Here is a 13448-nt window from a genome sequence, read left to right as displayed (position 1 = left end):
CCTCCAATCAGTCGCCCTGGCGGTCAAGTACGCACCATTTGCTGCGCACAGCGCACGCTCAGAAGAGATCACGTGAGTGACGTGGTACAGAAGAGACTAGAGACGCTAGCGCAGGTCGGCGGAGATAAAGGACAGGTTTGTGTAACTCTGAAAACCGTCTATTTCTGAAGTATTTAAACGCGAATTCGCCTAATCCGGCAAGATCGGTAATGTAATCGTGTTTCTGTGATGTTAGTTCGAGAGCGCAGGTGATGGTTTGTGAGATTTTAACGGGTTGTGAGAGAAACGTCGCGTGTTTGTGTTTCGAGCAGCAAATGAGGGCGCGCGAGCCTTTAAAAGCGCGATTTTAACGGGATTCGGTGCAGTAACGTGAGACTGCGCTCGGTTACACGCAGGATTTGATTATATTACGAAGGTTTTTTTGAGAGACCCGTTGTGTCGTGATGGGGGAAGGGCGGGACGGGTAGAGATTAGGCGGGAAGAATACGCAGGAATCTTTGTTCAAACAGAACCGAAAATCTTAGCGACGAATTTACTTTCCGATTTAATATTTCCGCTTAAAACGACGTATAATCATGCAATTAGTTTTTTTCTGTGTTTTTTTGCGTTTTGTCTCGAGATAGATTAAAGTCATGTTATTTGTTCGATGCGTTTCCTAATGCACCTCCAGTGGGTGTTGATATGTGATATGTTTGGTTCCAAAATGAGAACTCCCGTTTTTAAAACGAGTCAAAATCATGTTTTATTATTTTGCATTGCAATTAATTAATTCAAACTGCAGTTTGTTGGATTTAAGCCATAATAACTTATAAATACAGGTAACTAACACAATATAAACATCATAACGTAATTAAGAACATGATTTTTGAATCGTTCTAAAACGGAACCAATCTCTTCATATATACTACATATAGAACACGATGATGTAATACTATGACCTATAGATCAGGCGTGTTGCTGTGGTGTCAACCAGATCATTAATGAAGTTCTTTTATTCTGTTAGTTGATCATCATGGTGAAAGGTGACGTGAATAAACCCAAAGGCAAGACGTCTGCGTACGCATTCTTTGTGCAGACGTGCCGCGAGGAACACAAGCGCAAGAGTCCAGAGGTGCCTGTGAACTTCTCAGAGTTCTCCAAGAAATGTTCTGAGAGATGGAAGGTGAGGGTTCCAGTCTGACTTGTGTCCACACACATCAGTTGTGCTTCTCTTGTGACTCTTAATATTCTGTGCAGGCGATAACCGCGTCAGATAAGAGCAGGTTTGAGGACATGGCGAAAGTGGATAAAGTTCGCTATGACAGGGAGATGAAGGATTACGAGCCGCCCAAAGGTGCCAGCAAGAAGGGCAGCAGGAAGAAGAAAGACCCAAATGCTCCTAAAAGACCCCCGTAAGTTGTCACGCGTGTGATAGTCTGTACGAGACTATTTCATTTTGATGTCACTGAATGAGATGTTTGATGCTCATTGAAAATGATAAATCTTCTTTGTTTTTCATAGGTCTGCCTTCTTTGTGTTTTGCTCTGAGCTCCGGCCGACAGTGAAGAGCGAGAATCCCGGTCTGTCCATTGGTGAGAGCGCCAAGAAACTGGGTGAGTTGTGGTCCAAACAGAGCACCAAAGACCGCATACCCTATGAGCAGAAGGCCGTGAAGCTGCGCGAGAAATACGAGAAGGTGAGGAAACAGACGTCTTTGAGATGTGAGTGTTTATCTGCGTGTTGATTGGTGTTTGATCGTGCGCCTCTCGTTCGCAGGATGTTGCGGCATACCGTTCTGGGGCCGTAGCTTCAAAAAGGGGACCGGGTCGACCTACCGGCTCTGCTAAAAAATCCCAACCCGACGCAGATGATGACGACGACGATGATGATGATGAGATGAGGATGACGATGATGATGATGACGACGATGAGTAGACTGCTCGTGTCTAATGTCACATTACTGAGGGTCATGTCATGAATTTTTTTTATTTCTCCTCATGTACATGTTTTTACGTAAAACCGCTCCAGCAATAATGAAAGTGTAAAATGTTGTCTTTTTTTCTTTAGATTTACTTTATATTTTTGTACACTTCCAGCTGTTGGTCCAAGATTTTGTAGAAATGCTTTTTTTATAATAAATGTTAAGGATTTGGAGTTCGTGTCTGGTGTCGTCTTATGAAGGTTGATCAGAATGTAAGATGATCTGATCGTGTCAGACTGAGGTGAATGTAAATAAGTTGTTCCAGGTCATTGTGACATTGTGTTTATTGTTCTCACATCAAGCCATACAGATGTTTGTAATCCAGCACAAGAACAATCTAAATAAATACGTGGTATACAAACACCATAATAAAAGGATTCATAAATGTGAACCTCTGTAATGTGAATAACGTCAACATTACATCCACCTTCACATTGTGCAAAACATTTATACTCCATATGCCATTCAGGCGTTCACACACACACACATCAGAGGGTAGTTCAATGTGAAAACGGAAAGATTGAGTGTTTTCATGCACCACCGCTTGTATAGAGACATCGGTATTATTGCCTGATCATGAGACAGAAACTTGCAGAGGGCATCTGTCACAATCCTTACTAATACTGCACATTTCTAATCAACATGATTTAGTCTCATAATCTAAAAAGTGTGGTCGAACATGATCACTATACAAAACATAAATCCTTTATTTTTGTGTTGATCTGATTAAAATGCAGATGTGATTCAAAACTGAACGAAGCGTAGAGAAAAGATGATATTCACTGAAATGCTTTTCTTACCCTGTATTTTGTCTAGTTTGCAGTATAAATTGAAACGTTTTTAAATCAAGATACATTTACAATACAGTTGAGTCCTAATATCTGGCTTTGCTTCTCAGGTAAATGTCTTGAATTTGGAATTTGTGCATATTTGTACTAGAAAACACAAGGATATGTTTGGCAGTGTTGACGTCTTAAACGCTGGACCCCCGACTGCACAAAACTTCATGAAAGGGTCACGGCAGAGGTCAAGTGAAGGTCAGACACTCTGATCCGATTGATCGGCACACGAGGACAGATGCCTGCTACACCCGGGCCTGTTCTACAGACGCCATCGAGATTGTCAAGATTATATGAAGCGCTCATCATGCCACAAACAACTAAACCTACACCAGAATCTACACAATATTCCACTGTACTGAGAGCGTCAACACTCACACAGCCACATACAGCAATCGCTTCAACACAATCTTGCCATTGCGGTTTCAAACACTTAGGCTAAAAATAAGTCATCATCTAAACCAACCGAAGGATAAATGTAACGTTGATTTGTGACGGTGGCTGGTTTCACAAGTGTTCCAGCTTCAGACAGATCTCTAGACTCTCTGTTCACAGCTAAAAAACACCAACGATCCTTATTGCGCAATTTCACATTACACTTCAAACGATCAAGGTGACGACAACAAATCCAACCAGACGTCCACTCATGAGAAAGAGTCAATCAGAAGAGCTTTAACATCATCATAATTCACCATCAATGTGAGTTCATAGCGTGACACATGAGATAAACCTGCCGACAGGGATCTCTCCTACGCATCTGTGAGATTGTACGTGATATTGTCAGGTGCTCGTAATCTAAATAAAGCTATTGATCCAACATCTTGAACCTTGTGATTTAAAATGATCTGAATGTGGAAAGAGCGATCGTGAAGAGCGAGGTGTGTGCTTTTCTAGATGACAAATCAGCATTCATGTAAAGCCTAGTGGTCAAATATAGAAGAGATGAGGAGGTGAGAAAAACATAAAGCTCAGGCAGCGCGTGTCCCATGCAGCAGAACACAGAGGAAGGAGGAGAAAACAAACAAACCATAACTGAGAGGCAACTACAAACAATGAAACACAATAACAACAAAACCACAAGGAACACACACACACACACTATCTTCACTCAGATGTGTCTGTTGTCATCCTCAGAGTCGCTCATCGACAGGAACAGGAGGTTAAGCTGTTGCACAGATGCACAATAAAGTTGGGTTGCTAGGCAACAGAGCCTAATGCGGCAGAGAAACCAGGATATCCACGTAGTTGATGGGGAAGAATCCCGACTGGCCGTGGATCATGCCCTCGTACCAGTTATCATCGATCCGATTGGTCAGGGTTATGACGTCACCCTCTTTGAAGGCCAGCTCTCCCTCATTCTCGGGCTCGAAGTCATAGAGCGCGCGACAGCACGGCTGATCCAACGGAGCTGAGAGAGAGAACAGGATGGTATTCTTTCTGCTGATGTGAGAAGCGAAGAAAATACACACTTTGTGTGTGAGTGTAGCCTTGTTTTTATATCCCGGTGGGGACCTAAACCTGAATACACACCAACTCAAGGGGACTCGTGTCACCATGGACACCAAAATGGAGGTCCTTATGGGCAGAAAACCAGCCTGACAAGCGGGTCTGTGAGCGGCGCCGTAATGGCACTGGACCGGATGGCTGCTTGACGGGCTGGATTATTTTACCCTGTTGCAAGTCTTGTCTATGGTGTATTATGTGTATCTGTTTTTCTCTCAACTTCCCTTGTGTTATGCTGTATTTTTCTTCTTAAATCCATTTCGTTACACTGTACTTGTTATATGTGTAATGACAATAAATTGAATCCAAATCCAAAAGCTTATAAATCGTACAGGACGATATAAAAAAAAAGACCAATAATCAAAAAACCTTTTCTGTGATCTTTAGGGGTAGGGGATAAAATAAACAGTTTGTACAGTATGAGAATCATTACGCCTATGGACTGTCCCCACGGAGATAATAAACCAGACGTGTGTGTGTGTTACCTGGCGAGTGTGCAGATGATTTCAAACCTCCATTGTAATTCTCGCTGGGCAGTTGAAGTTCCATACGGGGTCTAGGGACAAACTCCTTCCGTGGTTTACTAGACGCCTCCTTTATTCTGTAACACACACACACTTGTGCAGTGAAGGGACTGTAACACAATAATTCAGCTGTGATGTGATTGTATGACGTGTTCACCTGTCCTCTATCTTACTAGAGAGCTGCTGGAGAATCTCAGCCGCCTGCTGATGATATTCAACCTGAGCCTGAACCAGAGCCGCCAACTGACTCACCTGCTCGATCTACACACACACACACTGTCATGTGATCCTGGTATTGTTTACACATACTGTAGTCCTACAACGAGTGACAGCGAGAGAGAGACATTAAGGTTGTATTACATCATTCTCCAGCAGGTTGAACATGCTCTGCTCTGCGATCTCTTTAGACTCGTCAAACTTCTCCAGAGCTTGTTTAATCTCATCCTCTGTCACTTTCCCCTGACGCTTCTTCTTATAATCGAAATCCAAACGACGACCCTCCATCTTCTTCAGGTGATGCTGTAGAAACACACTTCTCATTGTTTACATCACTGTAAAAATACACAACTATCTAATGCAACTGTGTGTGTATTTGTATGAAGGTATGTTCAGGCTTCAATGTCTGTAAGAGTGTGTGTTGGTGTGTGTTTGTATGTGCGTGTGTCTGTAAGAGAGAGAGTGTGTGTGCGAGTGAGTGTGTGTCTGTAAAGAGAGTGTGTGTGGGTAGGGTAAACCCAACAGTATGGGGACAAAATTTATTCTCAAATCATACAGAATTAACTTTTTTGAAAATCTAAAAGAGCAGAAAGTGTTGTGTGATTTTCTAGGTTCAGGGGCAGAGAATATGATACACAGTTTAAAAACCATTGTGTCTATGGAATGCCCCCATAAAACATGGAAACCCAACACGTGTATGTGAACATATGTATGTGTCTGTGAGAGTGTGTGTGTGAGAGTGTGTGTTACCTGTATCTCTTTGAGGTCTTTGTCATGAAGGTTTTGTAGTGGATCGATGAAGTTCTGTTTGACATTAATATCTAAAGCGTCCTTCACCTCTCCGAGCTCACGGATGGATTCACCGGCATCTAACAGAGCCAAACCTGACATACACACACACACACACACACACAGTAAAGTGATTTCATCATCACCCTCTCTCTCTCTCTCTCTCTCTCTTCAGCACCACAACTAGAAATAATCAAGAGCTTTACCGAAGCAGGACTCTTCTCCGAGCTCTCGACCGAACCTCGACATGGCCTCTGCCAGGACGGTCTCAGCCTGAGGGTAAACCGGACCCTTCTCCTGACCTCTGATCTTAGACATGGTGTTTATCATGCTCAACCGGGCCCTGGACGCTGCACACACACAAGCATACTTCTCATATTTAATTGAAAACAGGTACACTGAATTAACTCTTTATTTAAAGGAGAACACACACTCACCAGGGTTTGGCTGCAGGTATTCTGTGGTTTTGGTCATGATGTCCAGAACGGCTCTGCTGGTAGTGTCCACTTTCTGTAACCCCACACACACACGCAAACACACACACAGTTTGTATCACAATTCAGCAGTTCACATGTTAATGTCATCATGACTAACTGTGTGATTGTGTGTGTGTGAATAAACCTTCTCCATCTCTTTGAAGTCATCGTCCAGTTTGGTGCCTTCAGCCCCTCCAACCCTCTCACTGACCTTCTGCAGGTAAGAAAACACACACACACACACACGCACACACACACACTGTAATGACACAACATGCTTTAATGTGTTTGTTCAGGGTCTGAGTTTACTTGCATGGACACTGTACAAGACAGAGCCAGTTGCCATAGCAACAGCCACCTAACAGTACCATTAGACAGAAAATAGACATGTGCAACCCCCAACTGCCACCTCTCTCTCTCTCTCTCTCTCTCTCTCTCTCTCACACATTTTCAATGTAAGTGTGCTTTATTAGCGTGACTTAAAAATGTACATTGGTATTGCCAAAGGATTCCGTACAAATAGTGCAAGTATGTATACAAAATAAACAAAGATAATTATAGTAATACAGTAAAATGAAATAAAGTGTGATGTATGTAGTGCAACATTAAAGTGGTTTATAATATATGTAAATAAATAAAAACAGAAATAGAGTGTAGTTTAAAAAAAGATTTACAAAAGCAAAATATACATTTAAGTGGCAGAATAAAGGTATATAAAAATATAGTGTTATGAACATATATAGGAAACATCAGGTCAGATCAGATTGATTGTTTTCTCTTGTGTTGTGACAGACAGACACATGTTCTCTCTCTCTCTCTCTCTCTCTCTCTCTCTGTCTCTCTCTGTCTCTCTCTCTGTCTGTCTGTCTCTATGTCTCTCTGTCTCTCTCTCTCTCTCTGTCTCTCTCTCTCTCTGTCTCTCTGTCTCTCTGTCTCTCTCTCTCTCTCTCTCTCTCTCTCGCTCTCTCACTCTCTCTCTCTCTCTCTCTCTCTCTTTCTCTCTCTCTCTCTCTCTCTCTCTCTCGCGCTTTCTAATCACTCTCTCTTTCTCTATCTTTCTCTCTGTCTCTCTCTCTCTCTCTCTCTCTCTCTCTCTCTCTCTCTGTCTCTCTCTCTCTGTCTCTCTCTCTCTCTCTCTCTCTCTCTCGCGCTTTCTAATCACTCTCGCGGTACTTTCTCGTCATTCGCTGTTCAGTCTGTGCAGCACCACGTGAAGTCGATCACACTTGTTGTTCAGTTATAGTTATTTGGGACTGGAGCTGCCGGTTTTTATAGTTCTGTATTTCATATGTTGATATGCATTATGCAACAGATATTCATGTTTGTAATGCATTCATTTGTCATGAAGTAAATGCAACTGCTTATGTATATAAACTCAGCGAAAAAAGAAACGTCCCTTTTTCAGGACTGTGTATTTCAACAATAATGTTGTAAAAATCCAAATAACTTTACAGATCTTCAAATTAGAGGGTTTAAACAATGTTTTCCATGCATGTTCAATTAACCATAATCAATTAATTAACATGCACCTGTGGAATGGTCGTTAAGACCTTAACAGCTTACAGAGAGTAGGCATTTAAGGTCACAGTTCTAAAAACGCAGGACACTAAAGAGACTTGTCTACCGACTGTGGAAAAACACCCAAAGAAAGATGCCCAGGGTCCCTGCTCATCTGCGTGAACGTGCATTAGGCATGTTGCAGGGAGGCATGAGGACTGCTGATGTGGCTAGGGCAATAAATTGCCATGTCCGCACTGTGAGACGCCTAAGACAGCACTACAGGGAGACAGGAAGGACAGCTGATCATCCTCGCAGTGGAAGACCACGTGTAACAACACCTGCACAGGATCGGTACATCCGAACATCACACCTTCGTGACAGGTACAGGATGGCCACAACAACTGCCCGAGTCACACCAGGAACACACGATCCCTCCAACAGTGCTCAGACTGTCCGCAATGGGCTGAGAGAGGCTGGACTGAGGGCTTGTAGGCCTGTTGTAAGTCAGGTCCTAACCAGACATCACCAGCGACAACGCCGCCTATGGGCACAAACCCACTTTCGCTGGACCAGACAGGAGTGGCAAAAAGTGCTCTTCACTGATGAGTCACGGTTTTGTCTCACCAGGGGTGATGGAAGGATTCGTGTTTATCGTCGAAGGAATGAGCGTAACACCGAGGCCTGTACCCTGGAGCGGGATCGATTTGGAGGTGGGGGGGTCCGTCATGGTCTGGGGCGGTATATCACATCACCATCGGACTGAGCTTGTTGTCATTGCAAGCAATCTCAATGCCTTGCGGTACAGGGAAGACATCCTCCTCCCTCATGTGGTACCCTTTATGGATGCTCATCCGGACATGATCCTCCAGCAGGACAATGCCACCAGCCATACTGCTCGTTCTGTGCGTGAGTTTCTGCATGACAGCAATGTCAGTGTTCTGCCATGGCCAGCGAAGAGCCCGGATCTCAATCCCATTGAGCACGTCAATTCCCCCCAGAAATGTCCAGGAACTTGCAAGTGCCTTGGTGGAAGAGTGGCGTAACATCTCACAGCAAGAACTGACAAATCTGGTCCAGTCCATGACGAGGAGATGCACTGCAGTATTTCAAGCAGCTGGTGGCCACACCAGATACTGACTGGTACTTTTGATTTTGAGCCTACCTTCATTCAGGGACACATTATTCTATTTCTGTTAGTCACATGTCTGTGAAACATTTTTAGTTTTTGCCTTATGGTGTTGACTCTTTTAGTGTTCATACAAATATTTACACATATTAAGTTTACTGAAAGTAAAGACAGTTGAAAGTCAGAGGACGTTTCTTTTTTTGCTGAGTTTATATTTATTTGTATACTCTATTCTTCTGTATACACTTCTTTATATGCATATATGTCGTTCTTTAATATTTCTCTATAATACAGAAGCTGTGTTCTTCAGCTCAACAGAGCTCAGAGACAACTACATATAAATCTACAAAACATGGCTTATTACCGCAAGTAAGAAAATGCACTGCATTAAAAGTTTTTATTCTTGAATAGCTGGCTTAATAGAAAATAAATAAGCAATAATGTGAATAAGTAACTAATCAATGAATTAAGTTTTAATTTGATCAAAACATACATTTAAAAATGTATCCTTCATGTTTACGTAAATGTCTGACATCCACGACACTCCTCCCATCTGTTCTGTGATTGGGCGTTTGCAAGGATTCCTGGGTAGGGGACTTCACTTTTGAGCAATTAAAAGACAAATGGGACAATCTACAGACTCGTAGACTTGGCGAGCACGAGCAATTTAAGTCCACGAGACCACAAGTCCATGTGACAGCAATTTTGAGAGGTTTACTGTGAAAGTACACAATAATATTTCTTTTTTTATACCACTGTATGTGGTTATGGGGTGTTTTTTAAATTGGGTATGCCAAATTCAGGTGGAAATTAGGAAAAAAGGACACTTGAGTTGCTTTAGAATAATAACTGAATACCACATGATAGAGATTTTTTTTTCTTTCCTCTTTTTGTGAAGACCTGTTGGAATCAAGAACGCTTGTCTGCAGGTTCCTGTGTCCATCATGCTCAGAGTAACACACTTTCAAAAACAGACTTTAGGACAGAAAAAAGCTCCTTTATTTTTGACTGACATAACACATACAATAATGCCAAATTCTGAGTTAAACAGGTTAAATCCTATACAACATCTGTATTCAATACTATTAGAAAGTGTAAGATACTAGGAATGACTGTGAATGTTATTATAACACAGAACTAATGAACATTATATAATATCAAAACATTTATTTACGAAGTGTCACACCGTATTAATGTTCAGTGCTGTTTTATGTTGTTAACATTTTGTGTCACAATAAGCCCCGAGCTGTCTGTCATGTTATATTTGTATTAATATCGATTTATTATCACAGAGACACATACAGACCTGCTCTACCGCACCATCTCACCGCGCGCGGCCGATCACATAACGCGCGTGAACCCTGACATACATCACGTGACGGTGTTCGGTCACCCGCAGGTGTCGCGCTCGGTGATACACGCGCACATTTGTCGTTTGACTGCGGGTTTAACGGTCGGTCCGTGACATTTGCACGACGCTGTGGGTTATTCGCGAGGACGGATGGCGGGTTTGTGTGGAGTAACGAGCGGATTTAAAGCGCTTACCTGCGTCGCTTTATGAAACTGCTTCTTCAGTCCCGCCACAGACATTCTGCCCCTCGCGCCTGCCGCCTTTATTCCGCCGCAATTCGCGCTGTTTAATGATGATTTTGAAGCGCAATGATAGCCGTCACGGTCGCGCGGCTCGCACGAGCGTCTGATCTGCTGATGATGGCGCGCGTGACGTCACACGACCCGCCCTGAGCGCGCGCGGATGATGAACCCCAGAAGAATCGGCTGTCAGATGATCTATCGATCCATCAGTCAATCACACATCAACATGACGGACCTGCTTCTCATCAGACCAGACAGACACATGCGCGCGCGTGAGTCTGATCTGTGTTCAGCACCGCGGACAGCGCGCGCGCACACATCAAACACGACTATATATTTTCCATGACGTTACATCTGTGACGTTATTTTCATAGTGAAGCGCAATCAGAATAAATAAAAACACATAAGGCAGCGGAACAACAAGCACTGTGATGTATTAATACGTGAAAAATAAGAATTTAACGACAAGTTCTTTTAATTCAAAATAGATGGACCATCATAATTGATGTGAAATAAATGAAAACGTTTCCGCACATTTGGCCTCCAGTGTGTCTGAGGTACTAAAAAAAGATCATTCACAGTGACGTCACAAGATCAACTTGAACAACTTGAACTTTGAACAAGATCAAATGTTCAGACAATGTTTGTTTATTTACCCACTTATAGCATGTCATAACCCAAGAATTCATTTAGTAAACGCAGAATAATGTCAGTTTGTTTTAGAGCTGAATGTGTGATCAAATGATCTTTCATTACAGTCATTTATTTAAAAGTATATGTGTTACGCAGTGATAAATTAAGCCCAAATACATTTCCTGCACTACATCACAGTTACACAAAATTATTGCTTGAAACACAACTGAAAATGACTAACTTAGCAAGCTAACTACACAACCAAGAGTCTGTGAAAAACTTCTCTTTCAAGAAAACCATTTCAAATTTTTCCTGCGTTTGAGACTTGTTTGTGAATCTCTCTGGGAGACACATGTGAGTTTTTTTTGGGTTGTTTTGAGGAAAAAGAGGAGCAGGAGACTTTAGAAAGTGTTTGACACATTTCAGACGCAGCCACTGTGATTAGTTTACAGTACAGAGAGAAACAGGGGCGGGACAAACAGTCACATGTTTCCATGGCGATGACCTCTGTGGTCGTAGGTGGGGTCACACATTTCCTCTTTAACGCGCAGGACAGATGGACATCTCCCATGTCCTCCTCTCTGGATCCGCTGGTTTCTCTCCTCCGCTCCGCCGTTGCTACGGTAACCATAGTGAGGTGTTTGATGAGTGTCGTCACACTCATCCTCTGATATGCTGCAGCTGATGTGACTGTTAGCGGTGTGATGTGTGTTACTATGGAAAGCGTTGAGAGATTCTGTTGGCAACAGTATCACACGATTGACCTCGTCATCATTATCACAGCGGTTGTCATGGCGACCCTCTCTCTTAAACTTCAACGGCGTGCTGGACTTACGTGGCTTCTTTTTAGGGATCGCGACCGTCACATCGTTCAAACCGCTCTCGTTGGCCGTAGATCCTACTCCACAGTTTACGTGGCAACCAGTGTTGCTGGTAACAGTTGGGGTGGTCTTGGTGCAGGGCAGGATGGGCGGTGAGGGATTCAGGATGGGTTGAGAGAGCAACAGTTTGAATGTGCTGCGGTTCCGGGCGATGGGCTGCGGTGGGTGGGTCACGTGGTGAGAGCTGTACAGAAGCGTGTTGGACGGGCGGCTGGTGTGTCGTGGGGTGTTGGAGGGGAGGGGCGTGTGCAGCCGCGGGTTGGGGTTGGCGCTGTGTCTGTTCCGGCTGCGCAGTGAGCTGAACATCATGTTGCATCCCTCAATGGTGCAGAGATGTTTGATCTTCAGGTGCACAGCGTTGAAGTGGATCTTCAGAGTTCCTTTATCATAAAAGGTTTTTGCGCATGCGTTGCAGCTCACGCGGCTCTTGCAAGACGATCCGTGCCGGCGTTCCCGTGCACCTGAAGAGGAGGAAGAGGAGTCTGGGGCGGATGAATCTACCTCCATCAGTCTTTGATGATTGAGATGAAATGTCTTGGGTGGTTTGACTTTATCTCTGATTGGAGTTCTGGGTTTGTCGTGTGTGAGATGATGATGTAAAGAGAGAGCAGGTGAAGGACTGAGGAAGGGCTGCAGAAACACGTCTGACAGATTCTCTTTGGTGTCGTGTGTCTGGAGATCTCTGCACATGTCACCGGCGGCTCGCTGCTCCTCCATCATCTGCTCTACGCTTGATTTAGTTTCTCCAAACCGCAGAAACTGTTGTAAAGTGATGAGCTCATCTTCAGGACTCATGATCGTCCAGTGATCCAGAACCTTCCCTGTCCGGTCCTACACAACCATTAAACCATCATCTCACACACAGAAAATCTAACGTCTGACAAAGAACACAGCAATAAAAGATTTTTCTCTAGTTTTCCAGATTAATTCTCAAAAATCTTGAATCAAGATGCATGTTCTTGATGAGCAAATGATCTAAGAAAAGAAGTCTTGTTTTTAGACAAAATATATGAAATTTCAGTGATTATTTGCTAAAAACAAGCAGCAAAATCTGCCAATGGGGTGGGGTCCAAAATCTGCCAATGGGGTCTGCCAAAAAATAAAGTTGAATTAAGGTTTATATTTTGCTTAGTCACTAAATTCAAGATTATTTTTCTCACCCCATTGGCATATTTTTATAATTTTTTCTTGTTTTAAGCAAATATTTACTGAAATTTCATTTTTTTGTCTAAAAACAAGATCTATTTTCCTAGATCATTTTGCCCATTGAGGAAATGCATCTTGATTCATAAATGTTTAGACATTTGAACTGGAAAACAAGAGAAAAATACTAAATAAGAAAGTGAAGAGCGTTATCAGAGACTGGCTCCTTCTTTCACTTTGACCTAAGTTTTCCTTTGAATAATATT

The 13448-nt window shown here is 43.0% G+C and overlaps 2 protein-coding genes across 2 annotated transcripts; one reads left to right on the top strand and one right to left on the bottom strand.

Moving 5' to 3' along the window:
• Position 1: 1 nt before the first annotated feature.
• Positions 2–2132, top strand: hmgb2b (high mobility group box 2b). Its single transcript, XM_056732430.1, is given in 6 exon segments — positions 2–135; positions 1004–1162; positions 1237–1391; positions 1501–1675; positions 1756–1875; positions 1878–2132. Coding segments are annotated over 5 exon segments (636 nt in total). The 5' UTR covers positions 2–135; positions 1004–1012; the 3' UTR covers positions 1914–2132.
• A 96-nt stretch (positions 2133–2228) lies between these two features.
• Positions 2229–10832, bottom strand: sh3gl2b (SH3 domain containing GRB2 like 2b, endophilin A1). Its single transcript, XM_056732419.1, has 9 exons — positions 10478–10832; positions 6452–6520; positions 6268–6340; positions 6037–6180; positions 5792–5925; positions 5186–5344; positions 4983–5086; positions 4787–4902; positions 2229–4206 (listed from the first exon to the last, which is right to left on the bottom strand). The coding sequence occupies exons 1-9, from the start codon at positions 10520–10522 to the stop codon at positions 4010–4012; spliced, it is 1041 nt and encodes a 346-aa protein (XP_056588397.1). The 5' UTR covers positions 10523–10832; the 3' UTR covers positions 2229–4009.
• Between the last annotated feature and the right edge of the window lie 2616 nt (positions 10833–13448).

Source organism: Triplophysa dalaica, chromosome 20 (genome assembly GCF_015846415.1).
Source record: "Triplophysa dalaica isolate WHDGS20190420 chromosome 20, ASM1584641v1, whole genome shotgun sequence".
In the NCBI taxonomy this organism is placed as follows: Eukaryota; Metazoa; Chordata; class Actinopteri; order Cypriniformes; family Nemacheilidae; genus Triplophysa; species Triplophysa dalaica.
The sequence above is the reverse complement of the archived record's forward strand: the minus strand, read 5'-3'. Positions and strand labels throughout refer to the sequence as shown.

What these genes read in the sequence shown, in the direction of transcription:
- sh3gl2b (XM_056732419.1), bottom strand. Translation starts at nt 10,522, where the DNA reads ATGTCTGTGGCGGGACTGAAGAAGCAGTTTCATAAAGCGACGCAG. An exon ending in ACTTCAAAGAGATGGAGAAG is followed by an intron (nt 6,341 to 6,451) that starts GTTTATTCACAC and finishes GTGGGGTTACAG; the next exon opens with AAAGTGGACACTACCAGCAG. An exon ending in CGGAGAAGAGTCCTGCTTCG is followed by an intron (nt 5,926 to 6,036) that starts GTAAAGCTCTTG and finishes TGTGTATGTCAG; the next exon opens with GTTTGGCTCTGTTAGATGCC.